This window comes from Crinia signifera, chromosome 5, assembly GCF_055691185.1.
Source record: "Crinia signifera chromosome 5, ASM5569118v1, whole genome shotgun sequence".
NCBI lineage: Eukaryota > Metazoa > Chordata > Amphibia > Anura > Myobatrachidae > Crinia > Crinia signifera.
The window spans coordinates 296,683,676-296,708,547 of record NC_139221.1 but is presented as its reverse complement, the minus strand read 5'-3'; the positions used below and the strand labels follow the sequence as shown (position 1 = coordinate 296,708,547).

Sequence of the window (24,872 nt, the reverse complement as noted above, 5' to 3'; positions counted from 1 at the left end):
TGGACTTTAGTCAGGATTTGGTACCAGGGACTAAGTGCATCCATCAACTGTCTAAATTCCACTGCATTAATGGCAGATACTGGATACACATCTAACACCAGCATAGTTGTTAAGGCCTCAGTAATTTACTTTGAAATAGGGCGATACTGTTATACTTAATCTTCCTCGCAAAGGACTGTTGGACAGTCAATTGCTTATTTAAAGTAGTAGAAGTGGTCTTCCGACTTCCCATAGGCTTTTATGGGGCATCGCCAGATTTTTCTGTCGATGCCCCCCCGCAGCGGTAACCCGGCGGGGGATGCTTAGAGCATCCCAAAATGCAGTAAAAACCCCGATAACAGGGTTTTTACAGCATTTTTAGTTTAGAGAACCTCCCCCTATATGTGGTAAGACAGGTTGTGTCCAGATTTGGATAGAAATAATTCCAGACTCAAGAGGTGAATTCTTTATTCTTTTGCCCAAGCATGAAAATGGGATTTTTCAGCTCAAGGCCAACAACTGTCTCCACCATTGGCAACTTCCTCCATAGTGCCAGATACACCAATATCCACTGCCAATAGCTTCACCTCTAACCCAGCAGCCCTCTACCAGCACAGCACCCACTACCCAGCAACACAGCAGTCAGCAATGCCCACCCTCCACTGGCCTATCTGTAATGAGTGCTAGGAGTGTGGTGCATATAGGCCCATGTGTCCAGGGCTGCCCACACACAATAACCCCTGCACTCTACTCACCTCTCCATTGGTCCAGCAGTGCCAAAAATCATATGTGCAATAGAGGTGTCCTCGGGAACATGGCATGGGCACTTTGCCAGAGTGTACTGCACTGCTGGAGAGAAGGGGTCCCAATCGATCCCATCTCTCAAAGTGATTCTTCCCCCATCCCTCACCTATATCAATCCTTACTTTAGTGACCTCTCATTCCCTATAATTTAAATTAGGAAAGAAAAAGTTGGCACATGGGCTGTCCAAAATAATAATAATTGTTCAACTGAGCAAACCTTGGCATTCTGGGTAGGAGAGGCACTCCCTCCACTCTGTGTCTCCGGTGGGTGGCGTGCAGGAAATAAAAAAAAAACAATACAAAAGAATGGACAGATGCTGATTGGCTGAGGGAGCTTAAAATTCTCCATGCCTTCAGCATGTAGCATGTAGCTGTAAGTTTCCCATTAAGGGACTAACAAATGTGGTGAGGTATGTATTTTGATTAAACATTTACTGTGAGTGCAGCCCACATCAGGTTATGGCTTGCAGGGGTTAAGAATATGTGACATTGGCTGGAAGAGTAAACGTTTTGCTAAAATATGAATTAATATACTTGATGTCATTGATGTATAGCAGGGGTGAACAAAAAGCATTCCTCCAGCTGTTGTGGGACTACATATCCAAGCATGCCTTGTAAAAGCCAATACAAAGATTCTGCAGTAAATGAAACAAAGCTTAATAGCAGAGATTAATAACGCCATCTGGTGGGTCGTAAAAACAGACATCTCCATACAGTGTAAACAAAAATGAGATGGTCACTGGTGCTGTCCCCCCTATCTAAAATGAGTAAAAAAAAAACAACAATGAAATTCCACTGGAATGGGCACCACTTAAGGAAAGAGATCCTGAATAGCTTTCTTCTTTTTTTCTTATCTGGTCGCTAGATGTATCCACTGGTAGCTGAGCTTAGGATAAGGCCCTGTATTCATATACGGGTTTCTTTACTCGTTAATATCACCGTCAGGTACCCTCCAGTGTGTATATATATCAACCTCACTCTTCAAGGGATAGAGCATAAAGAATCACACTGACCTGTTAACAGTGCCCTACGTGCACATCAAGGTTACTTTGATCTCTTATGTAGTACACACTGATCAATGGCCCATCCGCCCTTAGATCCCTAACAATACAATCCTTATATTGTACTACTCAGCAAGGGAAAGTTCCCTATATTCACTGAAAGGTATCTTTCAGCACTCCTTCCCTCAGGTGTTCAATGAAGGAGGCAGTAGGTTCCACTTCTCCACATACAAAAGCATTTATTTGGAGACAGTTTCTAATAGTAAAAACAGTAAGACGTGATAAAAAGAAGAAAAGAAAAAATGGGCCAGCTTGATCCTGGAGACCTTCAGGTAAAACCCCTTTATGGACAGGGATCCTCTAAAAAGCTTCAGATGGACAAAAAGCAGGACCTCAACAGGATATCCAAGCAAATCATCCCCACAAACACCAACGTGTTTCGGGCTACTATGAGCCCTCTTTCAAGGTATAAACAAACAGATTTCAGGCTCAGGTATTTCTACCTGTGGCATATGCATGAGATTAGCTCCTGAAAAAAACTGAACTGGACCGGACAATCAATATTCTATAAAAACACCTAAACTACCTAATACATACAATGAAATCTAATTCTAACTCTATACATAACAAAATGCATAAATAAAATAGGAACATCAATAATGTTGAAAATGCAATTCATTAATTTAATTTGGCTCCTCAACCATATTTTTCCTGTCGTCAGACCACGTGTTGTTAGTCCCGCCGTCGTTCGCAATGCTTCCTGCGTAATGGAACGCTAATCGCGGGTGGGCACTGCTCATTCCTGCTTGAAACCAGGTTATATCAGCTTTGAGTTCCGGATAGATTTGTACATGAAGGTACCATCCTCCTCAACTAATCCCAAGTACATAGAAATAAATAAGTTAAACATTCATATTAGGACACAGAAATAATATTACGTAAAATTCTAAAAGGTAATTTCATTAACCATAAAGAGGCAAATATCCATACATTGAAGAATCATAAGAAACATTTAGGGGGAAATTTACTAAAGGAAATTTGTAAAAAAATAGGTGTATTTGTATCCAGAAATACACTTATTTTTTACATTCACTATCCCAAAAATATGGCAATTCGTAGTCGTATAGATGTGCTATCAATACGAATACGAATTGCCGTATTTTCGGGATAGTAAATGTCAAAAATAAATGTATTTCTGGATACAAATACACCTATTTTTTACAAATTTCCTTTAGTAAATTTCCCCCTTAAGCTCAAATCCCACATTTAGACCACCCGGCTCTATTGTCTTATGTGTGTAGATGGTTTTCATCTCCAATAGGGATAAGCTTTTCTCCTTATCATTGATTCTCCAATTCTCCTTAATAATTTTAATCCCACAAAAATGCGTTATATGTTTGGGATTACTGTTATGCACATTTTTAAAATGTAAAGATACATTGTGTGATTCAAGGCTCTTTTTAATGTTATGGCAGTGCTCCGCCAATCTCACTTTTAATTGTCTAATGGTCTTGCCAATGTACTGCTTGCCACACAAACATTGGATCAGATATATACAAAACTTTGTATTGCACATAATGAAATCCTCATCGCAATCCCACATCGGAAAAAAAAACTTTGGATTTAATATAATTGGTAGGGCTTGGAGTGTTAATAGCACTTCTAACTAATCTGTTTATCAAATTCTCAGCCTTCCAAAAAATGAACCTGGGTTGATCTTTTATATATTTCTGTATCACAGGGTCTCTTTTTAGTACTCTCCAGTGCTTACTAAAAAAATTCTCTGTTTGTCTTGACTGGCTGGTAAATTTAGTAATAAAACAGATTCCCATATCATTTTCGATCATTTGGCTTTTGCTTACGTCATCTTCACTCATTTCTTTAATAAGCATAGAGCCTTTAGATCTAGCCACATGTACCATGTTTCAGTCATATCCTTTATTGACAAATTGTTTTTTTAATTTTTCAGCATGTATTTGGTACACATCTTTATCAGTACAATTACGGCCAAATCTTTGAAATTGTCTATTTGGGATACTTTTCAACCAATTACTATGGTGGTTGCTCTGGAAATCCGTAGGTTTCTCATAATTACGAGTTTTTAAACTGTCATTTTGTAAAGTTTACCTTCACCTGACTGGTTTGGAAAATAAGTTTAATATTGATGCCATTATCATTGAGTCGATTACAAAAATTCTCCAGGGATTCTTGATCACCAAATAAACACAATTTCGTCTATGTACCTGCAATAGAACACCAGACTCGCACCGAGGGGGAGTTGACCCAGATGGTTTGGTCCTCCCACCATGCCATGAATAAATTGGCATAAATTGGTGCCAGTTTTGTGGCCATCGCGGTCCCAGTTAATTGCAATAAAAATGGCCATCAAACCAAAAAAGAATTGTTTTTCAATATAAGAGCAATTCCTTCCAAATAAAACTTTTTGGTCATCAGGCGTATTTGCCTTATCCAAAAAGTATGCCACTACCTGAATGCCTATGGAGTGCTCTATAATAGTATATAATAATGTAACCTCAGAAGTCACTAGTGTATCTCCCGGCTGCCACTCTACAGTTTTCAACATACAGTATCTAGGGTAGCTATGGTATCCTTTAGATATGACCTGGTTCGCCAAACTAAAAGTTACAGTGCTCTGACTATGAAAGGCACACACCAAATTTCGTCATGATAACAGCTTTGCTCTCACTTTTTTATTTCTAGATAAGCAGTGTATGGAGTTACTGTGGGGGACTCCCAGTATGCAGAATTACTGTGGAGATCACTGTGTGGAATTATTGTGGGAGGCAATATGTGGAGCAGTGTGTTGAATTACTGTGGGGAGTATTGTATGGAATTACTGTGGGGGACAGTGCATTTGTTTACCGTACTGTTGAAAAAGATTGAAAATTACTGGTTTATATTCTGTTTTCTAGAAAACATTGAGTATGCTTGGCTGGGATTAAATGACCTGAAGATGCAGCAATTTTTTGAATGGAGTGACGGGTCTCCGGTAACATTTACAATATGGCAGAGAACAGAACCATCTCACCTCAATAACAATCAGGAGGATTGTGTTGTATTACACACTAAGGTGGGACATAAAGCATTGATGTATTAACAGCAGTAATCAGATATTATTATTTGCTTTTTTTAAGCATCTGTTATCAGCTATCATTGTCTCCAATTCATATACTGTATTATATTTCAATCATGTGGTCACAACACAACATGGTTTATTTACTTACACCGCTTTCACATGGCAAATGCCGGGTCGCACCCGGGATACGGACACAGGACCTTTCCCGGAGCGACCTGGCATTTGCGCTTATTGCCGGGTCGCTGACATCATTCGAAGGTGGGGCGGAGTGTCAGATGGGTGTGGGGAGGAGGTAGCACTAAGGCAACGCTGCTGGCTGCTCCATAGAAGTGAACAGGACCTGGGTCATTCGACCCCGGTTACCCGTTCACATTGCCCAGCTACCCAGGTAAAACCCTGTTTTTTACCCAGGTTGAATTGCTGGTCTGCTGGACCTGGGTTTTTTTCAAAGGCCCTTTCACACCACACAGCGACCCGAGTCAGACCTGGGTTATTTGTGTGGTGTAAAAGGTGTAGATTGGAGTTCTATATACCCAAATCTATCTGTACATGATACATCAGTCTCACCTGCAGTGCGACATGGTTTTGTCCATTTGCATGTTTTTTTGGCTTTGCTAACAAACCTGAATCAGGCCCATAATTCTGCAGTTTACACATATATCATCCAGTGACAGCAGTCAGAACAAACAAACCCATGGAAAAGGAAATTACCCAAACCTATTTTTTATTGAATTTATGCTTTAAAGTACTACGTAGTCATGGGGCAAATGCAGAATTATTTATTTATATATATATATATATATATATATATATATATATATACACACACACATATACACACACAGTATGGAACTGCCGGCACTCTGCCCTTGAACCTCTGAAAGAGATTTAACGTGCCCAGGTGCCCGTGGAGCCGGTCAGAGCGGCTATTTACAGAGGTATAGTGATCCCGGCACTCAGGGTCTATCAATCAATGACACGGAGGCTGTAGTAGTCTGATCGACGTTTCGGTTTAATGTGGAACGGTTTTCAAGATCCCTAATGGGTGCAATAAACAAACATACATATATACCTATATACATATTACCGGTGACCACGCCGCCGCCGCCGTCCACCCGGGTCTGTCTCTGGCGTCATCCAGGCACGCCCCTGGCCTGGCGCCGATCCTGACGTCACGATCACGTGACGCACACGCTCCCGTGTCGCCCGGGGGCAGGCATGCTTGCACGCATTCGTCACCAAGGCAACCACCTGTAAAAAATGAACACAACTGTGAAAATATAAAGAACTGTACAAAAAAGATGCAAGCATCACATATACTACAGAATGCAGCAATGGAACAAATTATAACAGTGTACTAGTCTAAATTCCAAAGACACATAAGTAACACTGAGGGCAGACTGTGCCTGATGGGAAAAATGACAAATAGCTATCCAATATATAAGGATGACAGTTAAATGGAGGACCTCCGAACAGGGCCCTTAAGAGTGGGATGTGGGGGTATATCCCCCTGAAGCATGTGGAAAGGAGTGGAAGACTATATTACAGATAGCATCCAAGATAGATGCTCTCATTCAGACCACCAGGGGATACAGTTTAATATTTTGGGAGAGTTTTCCCCCTTTTTTTAAAGCAGCAATCATTTACACTGCAAAACCAGGTTGATTTTGCCATGTATGATTGCTTCTTTAAAAAACATGGGAAAACTCTCCCAAAATCTCTCACTTTCTGAAACTCTCACCCTATTACATTTGGCCCCCTATCTCACTCACTTTCTCTCTCTCTATCTCTCTTGTTCCTCCCCCTTCTCTCTTTCACTGGTAATTCCTCTCTTGCTCTCACTTCTTATCCCTTATATTTGTTTCTGACACATTCTCTCTCTCTTTCTCTAATCCCCTCTCCTTCCATGAAACCCTCCCTCTCCTTCATCAGCAATAGGGGGAGATTCTCTAAGCTAAAAATGCGGTAAAAACCCCGTTATCGGGGTTTTTACTGCATTTTGGGATGCTGTAAGCATCCCCCGCCGGGTAACCCCGGCGGGGGGCATCGCCAGAAAAATCTGGAGATGCCCCATAGAAGCCAATGGGCTTCTATCGCAACCCTCCACCGCCCCGCGCCGACCCCCCGCATCGCCCCCTCCCCCCTCACCTGTGTCCGGGCAGCACAGCGCAGTGCTGCCCGGACCTGTGACCTCCTCCCTGCACTGATCCTCTTCTAGGTGCAGGGAGGAGGAGAGCCCGGCGCAGCAGCAGCAGCGCCGGGTGTGGGAGGGAGGGGAGAGCCGCCGGGACCTGCTGGGACCCGGCCACTCTCACCGCAAAGGACAGCTCTTAACGCAAGAGCTGTCCTTTGCCTTAATTATCGCATATGTTACAGCATATGCGATAATTAAATATGCGATGGGCGGCGAAGGGGGGCGGAGATTCTTAGAGAATCTCCCCCAAAATCAGAAAACATTATTACATTTATGTATTATAGATTCAGCACCAGTTTTTCAGAGGGAGGGAGGTGGAGAGTGAATGGGGGGGGAGTGTATGGGGGGAGAGAAAAAGGGGGCTGGGGGGTAAAGAGGGCTAGTCTGTCGTAGCCATATTAAAAGATGGGTCTGAGGCAAAATCCGGGCACCCTTTTTATATCTCAGTCCCCTCGCACTCTATCTCCTGCTTCTCTATGGGACATTATGGTGAAAATGGCGGCAGAGGGTCTTTTCAAAATTTTGGGGTCCACAATGTTCTAGTAACACCCCTGATGGCTCACTAGAGCAAGCTTAACAGAACTAGTACCTAAGGGGTATATTTACTAAAGGGCAGATATGGAGATGTTGCTCTAGCAACCAATCAGATTCTGATAATTATTTATCTGGCACCTTCTAGAACAGCGGTGGGGAACCTCCAGCCCGCGGGCCGTATATGGCCCCCGGAGCTGGTTTTTGTGGCCCGCCCACCCACCCGATGGCAGTACAGCGAGTCTCATACAGGGATAATCTCGTGAGAGCTACTGACCTCTCATGAGATTTCCCCTGTATGAGACTCCCTGCACAGCCGTCGAACCACACAGACCGGCGACTTGTAACCTGCGGCACCCGCCGGAGCGGGGAACGGCTGCCGCATGATGATTTGTAAGTTTTTTTTTTTTTTTTAAATGGCCCCTGAGGCATTATGCCTCAATGTAATTGGCCCACGGACCACAAAAGGTTCCCCACCCCTGTTCTAGAAGACATCAGGCATAATCTGATCCATCAGGTATTGTTATTAGACTTTCAGACAGAGGCCGATCCAGAATAAATTGAATTGGGGAGGGTCACCATGATGGGAGAAGTGGGGTGATGCATTAAGTGGGCATCACAAAAAAATTGGTGTGACCACGCAGCAATGGAGCATGATCTCAAAGGGAAGGCCGTGTCCACTATAAGGCAGTATGATACAGGGGGTTTGCCCATAGTAACATCCCATCTGAAATAGAACTCCCATCTTAGTAAATTTCCCCCAGGGAGAGAGTGACAAGGAGAAGGTGATGCCTTGGAGAGGCAGAAGGTGATGGAAGAGAAAGGGTGATGGGGAGATAGTGATGCAGGGGAGAACAGAGGGTGATGCGGCGGGTGATGGGGAGAGCTACAGTATTGGGAGTTAGAGAGGCAGTGAATGATGCCAGGAAAAGGATAATAAGGTGAAGGTGAAGGATAATAAGGTGAAGGTGGCGGTGGCAGTAGGTGACAGGGAGAGTTTGATGGGAAGAGGCAGTGGGAGACAGGAAGAGAGTGACAGAAAAGATAGTGTGGTATGCTAGAGAAGGGGTGACAGACAAAGAGGGAAAAAGTTTCACTGAGAGGCAGTGTGGACGGCAGGTAGAGGGTGAAAGGGAGAGAGTGATGGGGTGAGGCAGCGGTATATAAATAGGGAGCACAGGGCTGGATTGGAAGGGTGCTGGGACATGGTGGTTGGAAAGGGGGTCACTAGGCTGCAGAAGGAGGTACGCTGGGCTGAATGAGGGTAACACTGACTGGACTGGCTAGGGTGGTTCTTGCTGAGGGGCATATAAATTGGGCAGTGGACTGGTTGGGGGAGGGAAGAGGTACACACTGAGCTGGCAGGGGGATATTGTGCTCACGCTTAAACTAATAGGAAGCATTTGAGCACTACAGGACTGCGCAACTCTGTTACTTAACTATTAATAAAAATAACAAAATAACTATCCAAAACTAAAGGGGTCAAAGTGCCTTGGTGAATGCTTCCCCCCCCCCCCCCCCCACCTGTAAATCCACCACTGCTCACCAATCCTTTGCAGTACTTTGCAAGACCTAGGGGGAGATTCTCTAAGCTAGAAATACGGTAAAAACAAAGTTACTGTTGTTGTAAGCATCCCCCGCCGGGTTACCGCGGTGGGGGGCATCGCCAGAAAAATCTGCCGATGCCCCATAGAAGCCAATGGGCTTTTACCGCATCCCACCGCCTCCCCGCACGGACCCCTGCCGCCCCGCATCGCCCCCTCACCTCTGTCCGGGCAGCACAGAGCTGTGCTGCCCGGACCTGTGACCTCCTCCCTGCACTGATCCTCTTCCGGGTGCAGGGAGGAGGAGAGCCCGGCGCAGCAGTAGCAGCAGCACCGAGTGTGGGAGGGAAGGGGGGAGCCGCCGGGACCTGCTGGGACCCGGCGACTCTCACCGCAAAGGACAGCTCTTAACGCTGTCCTTAAGAGCTGTCTTAAGAGCTGTCCTTTGCTATAATTATCGCATATGTTACAACATATGCGATAATTATAATTGCGAAGAGAGGCGAAGGGGGGCTGAGATTCTTAGAGAATCTCCCCCCTAAACATTAAACATTAAAGTAAACACATGAAGCAATTTCAGAATTGATTGTCATAGGAGTGGGCTTCGTTTTGGCACTAGTTTGTAATGAATTGATAGATTGTGGTCTCATAAATGTTGTGTCAGGCCACAAAATGTCTGCCTCCACTTCGTGCAGACAAAGTCTTACTCCTGTTTCTGCCATAACAATGTATTCTCCCCACTGCAGGATGGCCTTTGGGCAGACGAGATATGTGAGAAGAAATATCCCTATATATGTAAGAGAAAGCCATTGCCAGATGGTCATGATCACGTTCCTGTAGACGAGGGGTGTGATAAGGTACTGTACATTATATTACAGGTCGTCTTTAGTGTTACTTTAATGTTCATGTACTGTATAACCACAGCTGTCATTTACATCCTCTACTGACAGAAATGTGCAGTGTATTAGGTGTTACAGGATCTCTGTAAGTAGTGAGTGCAGAGAATGTATCATTCTGCACAATATACAGTAATAGCCCTTAATATTGATAGCCCGTAACATATATATAGATGCAGTGGTGTATTAAAGCAGGGGCGATAGGGGCGGTTTCCCCGGGGCCCCACACATCAGGGGCCTCCACACTCACGGCACCGCTGCCAAGTGATGCCGGGCAGCCAGTGGAGTAACAATAGCCCCACAGACCCCGCGGGGAGGCGCTGTGTTAGTGCGGGCGCCGGGGGTCTGCAGGACTATTGTAACGCTGCCGCACAGACGGGACCCGCGTTGGCAGCGCCCCCCGTTCGCCCATACCCCCCTCGTGCCGCGGCCGCCTTACCCCTCCGCTTAGTAGGGACCCGCACATCTTCTCTGCGGTGCGGTCCGGGCTCCCCCCTTGCCTACAGCGGCTTTGGAAATGGACTATCATAAAATGTGCGCCCCATACAGCAGACAGTTCTGTGAAATTGTCTGCTGTACGGAGTTGGACATTTTGTGATGGACCATTTACATAGCAGAAGCAGGAGGGGAGCCGGGACAGCACAGAGAAGATCTGCAAGTCCCGGCTGAGTAGAGGGGTAAGGCGGCACGAGGGAGGCATGGACTGACTGGGGGAGGGTAGCTAAGTTTACTTGGGGGGGGGTGCATTGTTGGCATGATCTGTGGGGGGCCCCCAAAAATTTGTTGTCCAGGGCCCCCACAGACCTTAATCCAGCCCTGTATAGATGATAGGTGGGAGGTGAGCGGTGCTGGGCAGGATGAGAGCCATTTGAAAAAAGACAGTCAAAGAGGCAATCCTTGTTCCTTACATATCATACAGTAGGAGGATCCGTAATGTTTAGGGAACAGTACCTGACATCTGTAGGTGAGTAGTATCATGAGTGTCTGCTGCAATCATGAGACTGTGGGGTCCACCGTTCACGGGCAGGGGATCAGGATTCATACAGCTGTTTCGCAAATGGCTTCATCAGTGCATGCGAAGCAACACGTACCGATAAAGCCATTTGTGAAACGGCAGTCTGAATCCTGATCCCCCACTTGTGCATGGCGGACCCCGCAGCCTTATGAATGTAGCAGATGCTCCTTTAAAATAATCTACTATTAAAAGGTATGTTTTAAACCTAATTCCCCTAAATAATTTGCTGGGTGTTAGTTTCGTTCACTCTTTCTGACAAATTCCTTCTTAGATGGACAAAAGCATGTGCACTGCAGGTGGGGCAGATATAACTTGTGCAGAGATAATCAGATTTGGGTGGGGTTTTACTTATAGTGAGATGTATATTGCAGTGTAACAATAAAGCAGACCGTATTTTCCCTGCACAGAAACAAAATAACTCACCCAAATCTAATTCTCTCTGCACATTTTACATCGAGCCCCCCCCCCCCCCCCCCCTGCAGTGCACATGGTTTTGTCCATCTAAGAAGGAATTTGTCAGAAAGAGTGAACCAAAATTAACCCCGCTGTATATGTTATATTACAGACGCAATTGACACTGAGGGCGCACGGTCATTTTTTGAGTTTCCTTGAGATCGCTGTACATAAATAATTTCACACTGACTACATATTTTCATTCTGTTATTTCCGATTGCATTGAAAATAAACATCAAACCATTATCAAAGAGTTCCCCAACAAAAAAAAGAGAGTTCTTTTCACTCTCATAGGAGCCCCCCACATAAGCAATTAACACAAAGTATTTTCTAATCTTTTTAGAGAATTGTGGAATCATATATACGATTTATATATACTATTTTTTCCATTGCTGATCTGTGCACTGGATATTTCTCCTCTCCCCACTCCTCAACCTTATGTCATATAATCTTATATGTTGACAGGGCTGGAGACGACATGGCTACTACTGCTACTCTATAAGCGAGTCATCGGCAACATTTACAGAAGCGAGCAGCACTTGCAGTACTAAGGCAGCCTATCTGATGACTGTTGACGACAGGTACAGTAAAAGGAAAATGTACAAGGAAAGCCCAGATTATCCACAGGGCAGCATTACCATACCCTCCAACTGTACTGGATTTGCCGGTACAGTACTGTTTTTTAACGGTCTGTACCGGCAAATAAAACCTGTACCGAATGTACCGTTTTTTGTGCCCTTAGCCGACTCCCCCAGGCTGTCGGTGGTGCGCCAAGCACCCGACTCACCTAGGCTTGCCAAGCACGAAGTGCGAAGTGCAGCAGAGATAGCTGCTTTAGGCTGAGGAGTGAGGACTCCCGGACCAGCGTGTGTGTGGCCGCGGATCGGCATAACATCATGACGCGTCGCACACAGGGGACAGGACACAGGGCTCAGGGACGTGCAGTCAGGGGAGGCAGGGGAGGCAGAGCCTGTCATTTAGGTTTAATATAATAACACAATACAAAGAAAAACTTATGACACATATTATGTGTCATAAGTATATGCTTTGTATTATTAGAATCACTTTTACTCGTTTTTTTTTTATTAGCTAAGGAGGCACCAAGAGCGGTGCCTCCCGCTGTCCATATTAAATGAACTGACACAGGGGCGGGCAGTGGGCAGGGAACTGAGCTGTAAAAGCGCATTTGAAAAAATGTGTATAGGCGGCACCTATAGCGGTGCCTCGGTGGCAGGGATGTGCTTTTCTGCCTATATGAAAGCACGCCCCTGTCACTGAGGCAGCTGTGATTGGACACAGTGGCGCTGTCTCAGTGACAGGGGAAGCTTTCATAAAGGCAGAAAGCGCGTCCCTGAACGATGGCACTTCTAAAGGTGAGGTGCCGCTTATAGCACAGTTTAAGTTTTAAAGGTGGACGAGCTGTGCAACCGCTGCACAGCTCGTCTACTGACTTGTATTGCCGGGGGTGGGGGGGCGGAGCGGCGCCGAGCCGTTCAGGCACCAGGCACCGGCACATGCTCTGCTGCTGCTCCCCTTTACTGTCCGGGGCCGGGCGGGTCTCTCTTCTGCCTCCCGCCCGGCACTCTTGTTCGGTGTCTGGCTGCCTGTCCCAGGAGACGCTGCGCCGGTCACTGCTGCCAGGCTGCCTTGGTATACGCTGAATGGTAATTTGTGGAGGTTGGGGGCTGTGTTTTTTTTGTGGCATAGGTGTTCGTTTATGTTTGTGTTAAGGGACAAAAAGGCATGTGTGTTTGTGTTGTTGTGGTGTGTATCTGTATTTGTGTAAAGTGACAGGTGTGTGTTTGTGTAATGTGACAGGTGTGTACTGTTTCTGTGTGTTTTTTAAATTAAGTATATTGGCCCAATGTACTGGCCTCTGAGTTCTTTTAAAGAGGCAAATATTTACAAGGCAAAACCATGCATTGTAAATAATTGCCCTTTTAAAAAAAAAACTCAGTTTCAGCCAGCACCCCACACAGCCAGTGAACTCAGAGGCCAGTACATTGGGCCAATACTGTATACTTCATTTAAAAATATACTTATTTTACACAAACACACAGAAACCGTACACACCTGTCACTTTACACACATACACACCTCTGTCACTTTACACACATACACACCTCTGTCACAAGTGAAAAGGTATGTGGGCAGACCCCATGGTGGCTTGGTGGAGCCAGCAACGATGGGTCTGTGGCAAGCGCTGGGTCCAGGTTGTTTCTGCGCTGACAGGCAGGAGCTGCTCTGGCAAGTCGCTACTGCACCTGCCTGTCAGCGCAGAAACATCCCGAACCCAATGCACCCCACAGAGCCTGGTGGCACTGGCTCCGCCTAGCCAGTGCCTCACCAACCACAAACCTCACCGCACGTCACTGACAGGGCTCCGGGCGCAAAGATATAGCTGGAAGCTGCTTCAGCTATCTCTTACTGTTACACAGCGTGGAATACAGTGGCCGCGGGACCCGGGTCATCAGGTGCAGCCAGCGGCGGCCGGAGGCTGGAGCACATACTGTAGGTTAAACTTTTTTTTTTATAAATCTGTTCTCATTCTTGTGACGTGCTGCATCTCAGTCTTATGACATGTGATGGCTGCTGACATATTAAATAATGCATTTATATCTGCCTACAATATTATGAATAATCTAAAATGTAAAAAAAAAGATTATTCATAAGTTATTGTAGGCAGAACATTTAAAATAAATTCATTATTTAATATGCCAGCAGCCATCACATGACATAAGACTGAGCTGCAGCACATCACATTAAAGGAATTTGCCCCAACAGCACTTAAAGTGCTCCTAAAGGTAAGATTATCCCCTTAGAAAAAAAAAAAAAAGCCCAGTACACATTTGGAAAGTAGGCATGACCATGCCCCATTTAACCATGACCACGCCCCATTTACATGTGACCACACCCCCTTTCTAAATGTGTACCGATTTCTGCCCTTCAGATGTTGGAGGGTATGCATTACTAGGCTAGTAATATGTGATTAGGAGGAGACACTCAGGATCCGCTGCAGTACTGGGAGGCTCTGCTGCCCATGTCTGACCCCAATGATCTGGTCTGATAATGATGGGAACACATTCATGGGCAGAGTTCATTTACATTAGCATTAGCTTCAGTATAAATCTGTTTCATCACAGCAACTGCAGTTATCTCTAGTTACATTGCATACTACAGGTGGGATCCAGATAATAGGTCAACAATGTCTAGGTCGGCGAAGGTTTTGGGACAAGGAATCACATACACTGGATAAGATACAGTATTGGTCTTTATTTTGTAGCAGGTAAACAGCTTACAGGTAATCAGAATAAACAAGGATGGTTACAGCATTGCAGCATACAGGTGTCACAGCATAGTACAAACTCTTCAGAATGCTCCAGTGGTCCCTACCATAGCCCACAGCCGGCATATACCTTGGGCAGCTATTCCACCATCAAGAGCAATTACCTCCTGCCCTGGAAACACTTTTATTAGGAAGCCACAGGTGCTGCTAATCAGCCCAACCTTGATCACATTACTTTTCTTGCTGCTGCTTTGTCAACAGTGACAGAAATGTTGATATGTCAGTGATTTTATGGACTTTTTTGTGTCACTATTGACATGGACTCTCAATGGCCCGAAGTAAAGGCCCACACACACTGGGTGACTTTCAGCAGAAAGCCGCTCAAAAGAGCAACTTTGAGCGGCTTTCAGCTCAAAGCCACCCAGTGTGTATGGCCCGGCGATGAGCGGTGAGCGCTGCTGCGCGCTCCCGCATCATCGCCGGGAAAACCCGTCATCTGCTGGTATTACCTGGTATTACGGCTTTTAGGACAGCTTTGCATAGTATTGTGCTGTTCTGTTCTGTGCTGTTCAAAGCCGTCCTCCAACTGCTGATGGCGCTGGGCAGGGGGGGAAAAGCCGCACAGTGTGTATGCACTAAGCGTCTCTCCCCCTATCGATGATCATCGCTGTCCATACACACTGGGCATAATAGCCCAGTGTGTAAGGACCATTAGTGAAGCTTGCTATGCAAGGGTACATGCTACCCTAACTGGGGGCCCACATGCTCAGGTGTTGACATTGGCACCAAGAAACGTTAAATACTCATGTCAAAGCATTTTTGCATGTCAATTGTTTGCTTGTGTTGACCTTTTGTCAGTGTTGACCTTGTGCATACTGACATCTTTTTGGTGTCGACCTATTGACTCTTGACTTATGCTGGGTACACACCAGGATGACTAGGGCCCGATCCCCTCAATCTAGATCCAATTCCGACCAATTGGATGTAGATTGGGTGGTGATTGGGCCCTTTTCTGTCCTGGTGTGGACCGATACCGATCCGATGCGCGGTCCCGCGGGTCGGTCGTTATTGAGATCCTACCTGCTGCAGGTAGGATCTCAATGACGACCATACAGCCGGGTGCGGGTCGCCATCGGATCGGACCCGCTCACGGTGCACATCGTGAGCGGGTCGTGCCCCCCCGCGTCACCGTGAGTGGGTCGGACGAGACACTGACGACCCGCTCACGATGTGCATCGTGAGCGGGTCGTCCTGATGTGTACCCTACATTAGACAATGTCAACCCTATGATCCATACCCACTACTGGCAGCCTCTGCAGGACCTCTGCAACACTAGTCATTATTGTGGAGCTAGTGCTAATATAACTAATTTGGGAGTAATGCATACATAACAAGTAATGAGATATAATGTACATATAGAAGGCTGATATATTCAATATGTGGATAATCATAATATAATTAATGTTGGCTAACACTAAAATGCAAATGCTTCACTATTCTGTAAAGCACTTGCATAATAGTGACATTTTGCAATAAAATTGCGTGGAGGGACCTTGCCCTGTACTGAGTAGCCCCCCACGTTAGCAACCCACACCTCTCAACTGTACTGATTACAGCGGAACCGTTTTGCTATTTGGAGACTGTCCTGCTGTGCTGTCCCTCCCACGGGTGGCAATGTCCCGTGGGTAGTTGGGGGGAGCTAAAGATCACCAATACTATGCTCTTCAGAGCAATGTTATCTCTTCAGTGCAGTGAGGAGAGAGGGCATGCAGAGAGGTTGCCAGGCGCTGCCCAACTGTTTGGGGAACAGTGTTATTTTCGACAATGAAAATGTAGACTAAAAGTATTCGTCAATGATGTTTTTTTCTGTGACTAAAATGTAACGATAACAAAAATAGGACTTTTTTAATAACTAAAATGTTGACTAAATATAAGTCCATGTTTTCATGACTAAAATTGACTAGATGTAAATGCTGTATCATTGTAGTCGGGACCAGGGCCGGTGCTACCATTAGGCAGCCTTAGGCAGCTGCCTAGGGCGCCGGCAGTGAGGGGGCAGAACTGAAGGGATCAGCACACTAATATGTCTCTGAAAGAGACTACGGTACTTATGTAGTATCTAGGCTGCCGATTTTTTGATTGTATGCCTTAAGTTAAGGCATACAATCAGATGCGATGCGATATCGCATCGCATCGCATACGATGCGATGCGATGCGATGACCCGATTTTTCCATAGGATTCAATGTTAAAATGGACTGAGTCCATTTTAACATGGAATTCAATGGGAAAAAGGGGTCCTTTTCATACCCCTACTATCCAAGTGGGCATGGAGTTGGATATAAACCTGTGGCGAGCGTAGCGAGCCACCGAGCCCGAAGCGTGGCGAGCGAAGCAAGCCCCGCGAGGGGACGGTATTCTGTGTCCCCTCGCGGGGCTCGCTACGCTCGCCACGCTTCGGGCTCGGTGGCTCGCTACGCTCGCCACAGGTTTATATCCAACTCCATGCCCACTTGGATAGTAGGGGTATGAAAAGGACCCCTTTTCCCATTGAATTCCATGTTGAAATGGACTCAGTCCATTTTAACATTGAATCCTATGGAAAAATCGGGTCCATCGCATCGCATCGCATGCGATATGGTCGGGTGCGATGCGATGCGATGGACCCGATTTCAAAATCGGCAGCCCAGTTACTACATAAGTACCGAGACTACATTATTTTACAACACAAGCAGGGGCATCGGAAAGGAGCAAGTGAAGCTTCCTCCCCCCAAATATGGCAGAGACACTAACACGGGGTTGCAGAGAACCACGCTGTGTGCTTCTCTCTGTGCACCCGCAGGCAACCCGGCACTGTCTGCGTGACTGTCTGGCGGCTGTCAGGAGTAATGCTGTAAATCGGATGGAGGAGAAGCGGGCAGTCAGGTGAAATCCAGCTACAGCACTGACACAGCTACGCAGACAGTGCCGGGTTGCCAGCGGGCGCACAAAGGGATGCACAGCAGCACACAGCGCTACTCTCTGCAAAGTGCAAACCCTGTGTTGGCTCCGCGATGCCGCGATTTTTTTACCTGCGATGCTCACGATCAAAATCGTTGTGCGATGCGTACCTTAATTTTACGTTGTGTTTTGCCTATGTAGACTAAACTGCAGGGACAGATAATCTCATAGGCCACAAACGATGAATTACAATCAAAGTGATGACGTATTTTGTAACTCTTGCCCGTATGCGGGTGGTTAAACGTGTCTCCTGTGAGCATGAATTGACAGGCTGTGCATGTGCACCTAAAGCAGCCAAATTTTGTACCACCTAGAAATGTAATTTTAGTGGAAGCTGTTTTAACCTGGACATCAGTTTTAACGAGTAAATCTCTTAAGTTGCGGCCGCGGGAGAAACATGGCATAATTCGCTTTTGTTTGAAAGGCAGCGAGGGATCGCTCTCAATAATAGGCCAGCATTTTTTCACGTTTTTAGTAATGGTGTTAGAAGCTACATTATACCGGGTAACCCACGGGATGCGGGACAGGTCGGAGTCTTTTGGATTGGCGGTATGCATTAGGGACTTTCTGTCCATTTGCAAGACTTTTGATTTGCATTGCAATAAGTGGTTACTAGAATACCCCCTTTCAATAAATTGAGCAATTAATTGGTCAATTTGTTGTTCCGATTTGGTGATATCGCTATTGATGCGATGCACCCTGATCATTTGTGAATAAGGTAAACCACGGATAAGACTTTTAGGGTAGCGGTCTGCGGTTGAAGCAGAGTGTTGCGGTCCATAGGTTTAGTATACATAGAGGTAACCAATCCACCGTCCACAATATCAATGTTCAAATCCAGAAAATGTACATGATTATCGCTCAATTCAAAAGTGAACTTGATGGGGCCATCAATCAGATTGTACTGTTCAATTAAATTGCTAAGAGATAAATTGTCACCACACCATATGATCAAAAGATCATCAATAAATTTCTTAAAGAGAATGATTTTGCTAGAGATTGCATTGGATGAAAAAAAGAGTTCCGATTCTATCGCAAACATAAAAATATTTGCGTACGCAGGTGCCATGGAAGATCCCATGGCACAGCCACGTACTTATTGTAAATAAAAAAATTGTTATTCAAAATAAATTCAAGCAACAAAATTAAAAATTAAATTTTGGCCCCACCAAAGTCACTTCTAGATTGAAGGAATGACTTCATAGCAGAAATACCCAATGCATGGGGAATAGAAGTATATAAATTAACCACATCAATAGTGGCAATTATCAGGGATGCAGTCAATGTCCTCTAATTGTCGCAATAATGAAGAAGTATCTAGCAGGAACGTGTCTTCCTGTTGAATCAAGGGTTGAAGTTGGGCATCCAAGTAAGTAGCCGATGGTTGTAATAAAGAGTTTGTTGCTGCTACGATAGGTCGGCCAGGGGGAGGGTTTAGACCCTTGTGAATCTTTGGTAAAGTATAAAGATTAGGTATTACCGGAAATTCTGGAAGGAGGATCTTGCCAATGTTCTCATTAATGACACCCGAGTCAATTCCAATCTGAACAATATCATGAAGTTGTTGTCTGCAAGCTGTAGAAGGATTGGAGGACAGTTTTTTATAAGTAGCAGAGTCCGATAAATGACGCATGATTTCATCATGGTAGTCAGTGAGATCCTGCAGGACAATTCCGCCACCCTTATATATAATATATATATATATATATATATATATATATATATATATATATATATATATATATATATAAACGCAGGTGGCCGCACTCCCAATAAGTAGTCAGGAAACAGGTCTCAAGTGGAATAACGTTTCGAGGTCTTTAATGCCTCTTCATCAGACTCAAATTAAGCAATAACAAGTAAGTGATATTTATACTCACAATCCCATACAGCACGACCCACCTGGCGCTGGCAGCTGCTCCCGCGCCCGGTGGGTCGTGCTGTATGGGATTGTGAGTATAAATATCACTTACTTGTTATTGCTTATTTGAGTCTGATGAAGAGGCATTAAAGACCTCGAAACGTTATTCCACTTGAGACCTGTTTCCTGACTACTTATTGGGAGTGCGGCCACCTGCGTTTATTATGGGGATCCAACATTGTGGAGTCTCTGGACCGGCACCCTTATAGTTATAAGTTTGGCGGAGGTGCTGCTTCTAAACAACGATTACTATATATATATATATATATATATATATATATATATTGTATTTAGAAACAAAGGCATTCACAGGTGACTTTAAAATAAAACTTATCTTATGGAAAGAACATTTTCAGTTTCTGATGATGTCATATTTAATTAGAGGTTCAGGAACTGAGTTCCTGCTGGTTTCTGCTGAAAAATAACAGTAGAAAGATAACTGATAACAAAATATCAGGTAGGGGCGCACTTACTAGACCTGGTTAGCAAAAAGGAAAGCTGCAGTACAAAAAAAGGGGGTTGTCACTCCCCAACAATAAGATACAAAAAAGAAATACAATAGACTGCGCTAATATTGAATGAAAGGTATTAAAGGATGCCAGTAACCTAAAAATTGAACATGGTTTAATGTAGATATAAACATATATAGCAGCTCAGGTTAAAATCAAGGTTTTACATATATTGTGCACATGTAATAATAAAAATGAGTATAATGCAATGAAAAAATAGGGGGAATTAAAAAATTCCTAAAGTGACTGAAAATTGTGTCCATACGGTACCGTATATTTGGCAAAGAGTCCAGCTGGATGGGGGGCAAAGAATGATGAGCCCGCTTGGATCTGTTCCTATTTTGCCTCAAATGTGAGGGACCTGGATGGCTGGGGTCCCTCAAGCAGCCTCCTCACACACAGGACACGTGGCATCTAATAGCTCCAGCCAACTAGAATATTCTCCACACTGCAATGCTTCCATCTGCAGTGCTGAGCATTCTGCGCACGTGGGTGGCTGTGTGTACTGGAGGAGCACTACAGCCAGCAATACCATGTACCATGGAGAATGTTCTAGTTGGCTGGAGCTATTAGATGCCACGTGTCCTGTGTGTGAGGAGGCTGCTTGGAAGCATTGCAGTGTGGAGAATGTTCTAGTTGGCTGGAGCTATTAGATGCCACGTGTCCTGTGTGTGAGGAGACTGCTTGGAAGCATTGCAGTGACTGACTTCTATTGCAAGACCCTAACAGCTTTCATCACCCGAGAGACCGGACCAGCCTCCAGACCTTGTTTTGGCGCCTATTCGGGGAGATCATCCACAACCAGGTTATTTCCCTGGCATCTGAGGAACAGCAGGAGTTCCATTCACTCCTTAACATCAAGCTGCTAATCCCTCCCCCAGCCATCCAGGTCACTCACATTTGAGGCAAAATAGGAATGGATCCAAGCAGTCTCATCATTCTGTGCCCCCCATCCAGCTGGACTCTTTGCCAAATATACGGTACCGTATGGACACAATTTTCAGTCACTTTAGGAATTTTTTAATTCCACCTATTTTTTCATTGCATTATACTTATTTTTATTATTACATGTGCACAATATATGTAATACCTTGATTTTAACCTGATGTTAAAATGTTATATGTTTATATCTACATTAAACCATGTTCAATTTTTAGGTTACTGGCATCCTTTAATACCTTTCATTCAATATTAGTGCAGTCTATTGTATTTCTTTTTTGGAAAAATAACAGTGCTTGCAGGACTCCACTTTGGACCTTACCCCAGCTGGAATGTATGCCATTTACCACCACTCTCTGTCCCTGATTGTGCAATCATTTTTTAATTCAATTACAATTTTTATCTCCTAATCCAAATGACCTAGTTTCATTAATGACCTTTTATGAGGCACCGTGTCAAAAGCTTTAGCGATATCAAGCAGTATTACATGAACAGATTTCCCTAAATCCAGCCCCAAGCTAATTAAATTACTCTGACATGATCTATTTTTGACTAACCCATGCTGAGCCTTACTTATCACTTTCTCCTGTTCTAAGAAATTTTGGATACTATCTCTTATTATTCATTCTAATATTTTGGCTGACTGGTCTATAATTTTCAGGGTTATTTTTGCTAACTTTCTTCCATATTGGTACTACGTTAGCTATGCACCAGTCCCATGGTACCATCCCTGGGTTATTGAATCATCGAATATCAGATAAAATGATAGTGCTATGACAACTCAATTATTTTAGTGTCCTAGGGTGTATTTCATACGGGCCAGGAAATTTGTTTCTATTTAGGTTCTGTAATCTAATTTTGACAAAAGCCGAGCATTTAATCTGTGGGAGATTTTATGAAGATTCTTCATATGTAAATACTGAAGCAAAAATTAATTGAATAATTCAGCTTTCTCTTTTCCTTCTATTACCAGGGTACCCTGCTTATTTTAGTGGGCCAATATTTTCCTTCCTTAATCATTTCCCGTTTATATACAGTAAATTTTAGGGGATTAGATTTGCTATCTACGCCTGTTTTACTTTCTGTCTCTAATTTAGCCATCTTGATTGTATTTTTACATTTCTTATGACATTCTTTATATGCGGAAAATTATTTGGGTGTCCCATCTTGTGTAAACGCTTTGAATGCCCTCCTTTTTTTTAGCTATTTCAAATTTGACTTTGCTGTTAAGCCACATACTGTAGGTTTCCTTTTGACATTTGTTCTTTAATTTACTTTAGGAATACATTTATCAGTGCCCTCCAGGAGTATTTCTTTTAAGTTTTCCACCTTTTAGTAGTATCCATACCTCTACATAATTCCTTCCAGTTTATATACTTTTAGGACTCCTCAAACTTACCAAAGTTTGCTTTTCTGAAATTTAAGGATCTAGTTGCTCCAATATAATTATCTTTATTAAAATTTTAATAAAATGTGATCATATTGTGATCATTGATCCCCAATGTCTCAATTATGGTTATGTTAGTAACAATGTCCATATTGTTGCTAATCAAGAGATCCAGGATATTGTTATTTCTGGTTGGACTTTCAATAAATTGATACAAATAGTGGTCATTTAGAGCATCTAATAAAACATTTCCCTTAGCAGTACTAGTTAACCTATCTTTCCAACTTATTTCTGCTAGTTAAAGTCACCCATAATGATAATGTCCCCTAAGCTGGCCACTTATCCCACCTGTAGCAAAAGGTCTCTTTCCTCCTCTGTATTCATGTTGGGTGTCTTATAACATGTTCCTACTATAATTTTTTAGCCCCTTTAATATTACCTGTGATTTCTACCCATACTGATTCTACTGACTCCATTGTGCTCTTGTATATATATCTTCCATTATGTATGGTTTTAATGATGGTTTAACATATAAACATACCCCCCTCCCTTCTACCTAATCTGTTTTTTTTCTAAACAGACTATGAACTTCTATTTTAGCCTCCCATTCATGTTACATAGTTACATAGTAGGTAAGGCTGAAAAAAGACTTGCGTCCATCTAGTTCAACCTGGTATAGATATCCATTGCTGATTTGGTAGGTTCTGGTATTTTACAGACAAATTATATTTCTTATTTGTACCCATGGATGTTTTTCTCCAGTAAATGTTTGTCCAACTTTGCCTTGAACGCATTTAATGAGCCAGCCGTTACCACCTCTCTGGGAAGAGAGTTCCAGAGTTTGACTGTTCTGACCGTAAAGAAATTCTTTCTACTAGCTGAATGAAATCTTTTTTCTTCTAATCTATACTCATGCCTTCGCGTCCTAGATTCCTTTCTAGTAGAAAATAGGGTGTGTGACAGTTCCTTATATTGGCCCTTGATATACTTGTACATGTTGAGCATGTCACCCCTTAAACGTCTCTTTTCTAATGTAAATAGTCACAAATTGCTTAATCTCTCCCCGTAGCTTAAATTCTCCATTCCCCTAATAAGCTTTGTTGCTCGCCTTTGGACTTTTTCTAATTCTATGATGTCCTTTTTATAGTGTGGGGCCCAGAACTGTACTCCGTACTCTAGGTGAGGTCTCACCAATGCTTTATATAGTGGCATAATTACCCTTGAGTCCCTAGTTTCCATTCCGCTCTTAATACATGCCAGAATTTTGTTAACCTTTTTTGTAGCTACATTACAATGGGCACTACATCCTAGATTGCTGTCTATTTGTGATTTATCCAACCAAGTTTCAGTAATACCTATGAGATCAAAATCTTCCTCCAAAACTAGGGTCTCTAATTCCCCCATTTTACCAGTTAAACAACTACAGATGGAGCGGGTCTAGAGAGTGGGAGCTAGCTCTGCTCCCTCCAGGAGACAGGTGATGCCCCCTTTGTCCCCTTCCAGTTGGCGGCACAGCATGCGTGCTGGCTTAGCCGCTTCACTTGCGCACTTCTGGGTTTTCCTCACCGCACACCGGTTGGTCAGAGGCGAGTCACTCAAAGTGCCTTAGCATGCCACAAGTGACATGCATGTCATAGGTTAGCCATCACGGGCTTAAGTCGTACACAGAAGATTACGTAAATACAGTGTGTGTCACATACTATACATTAGACAGTTTGTCTATGCCTGGACCGTGTAACACATGCATTATTATACTGTATACTGTTATACTGTATAGCACACACACATTTTGTATCGCTTTACAGAGTATTTCAGTCATTCACATTATTTTTGTCAGCTAATATTTTGTAGTTCATGATCATGATCATGGGCCTCTTTTGGAGAACATTTTGTAGTCTTTTTTTTATATTGTTTTATCCTCTCAATACACCACTCATTACAGAGAAAATAATGTTTGTTACAATTAAAAATATATGTGCATAGTGTGGCAGAGACAGCATTTCTCCACATGAAATTAATGTGGAGGATCAGGTCCAGGTTTTTTTAGCAGTAGCAGAAGCCAGGTATGTTATGGTTTTTGGGTGACCATGACTGCTGTTCAGAATGGCCACAGCGCACCCTACTCTGCCTCTGATGGCCTCCCCTGAAAAATGACTGGTACCTGCTATAACTAGGACTTCACCTATAATCACCACGTTTGAAGAGGCAAATTAGGTCCGCTCCAACTCTGGTGCAACCAGGTCAAAAGCAGGAACAAGGTACTGTACCAGTGATCTTCAAGGGAAGAGGTCAAATATGAAACTTACTAATACAGTAGG

The 24,872-nt window shown here is 43.9% G+C and overlaps 1 protein-coding gene across 1 annotated transcript in view; it reads left to right on the top strand.

The window, feature by feature from the left end:
- The window catches only part of LOC146081226 (macrophage mannose receptor 1-like), a 282,981-nt gene that overhangs the window by 7,876 nt on the left and 250,233 nt on the right, over positions 1-24,872 (top strand). Inside the window, exons 3-5 of the mRNA XM_083189331.1 lie at positions 4,718-4,875; positions 9,897-10,007; positions 11,980-12,095. Coding sequence (XP_083045457.1) covers positions 4,718-4,875; positions 9,897-10,007; positions 11,980-12,095 — 385 coding nt within the window. The remainder of the gene's footprint in view (positions 1-4,717; positions 4,876-9,896; positions 10,008-11,979; positions 12,096-24,872) is intronic.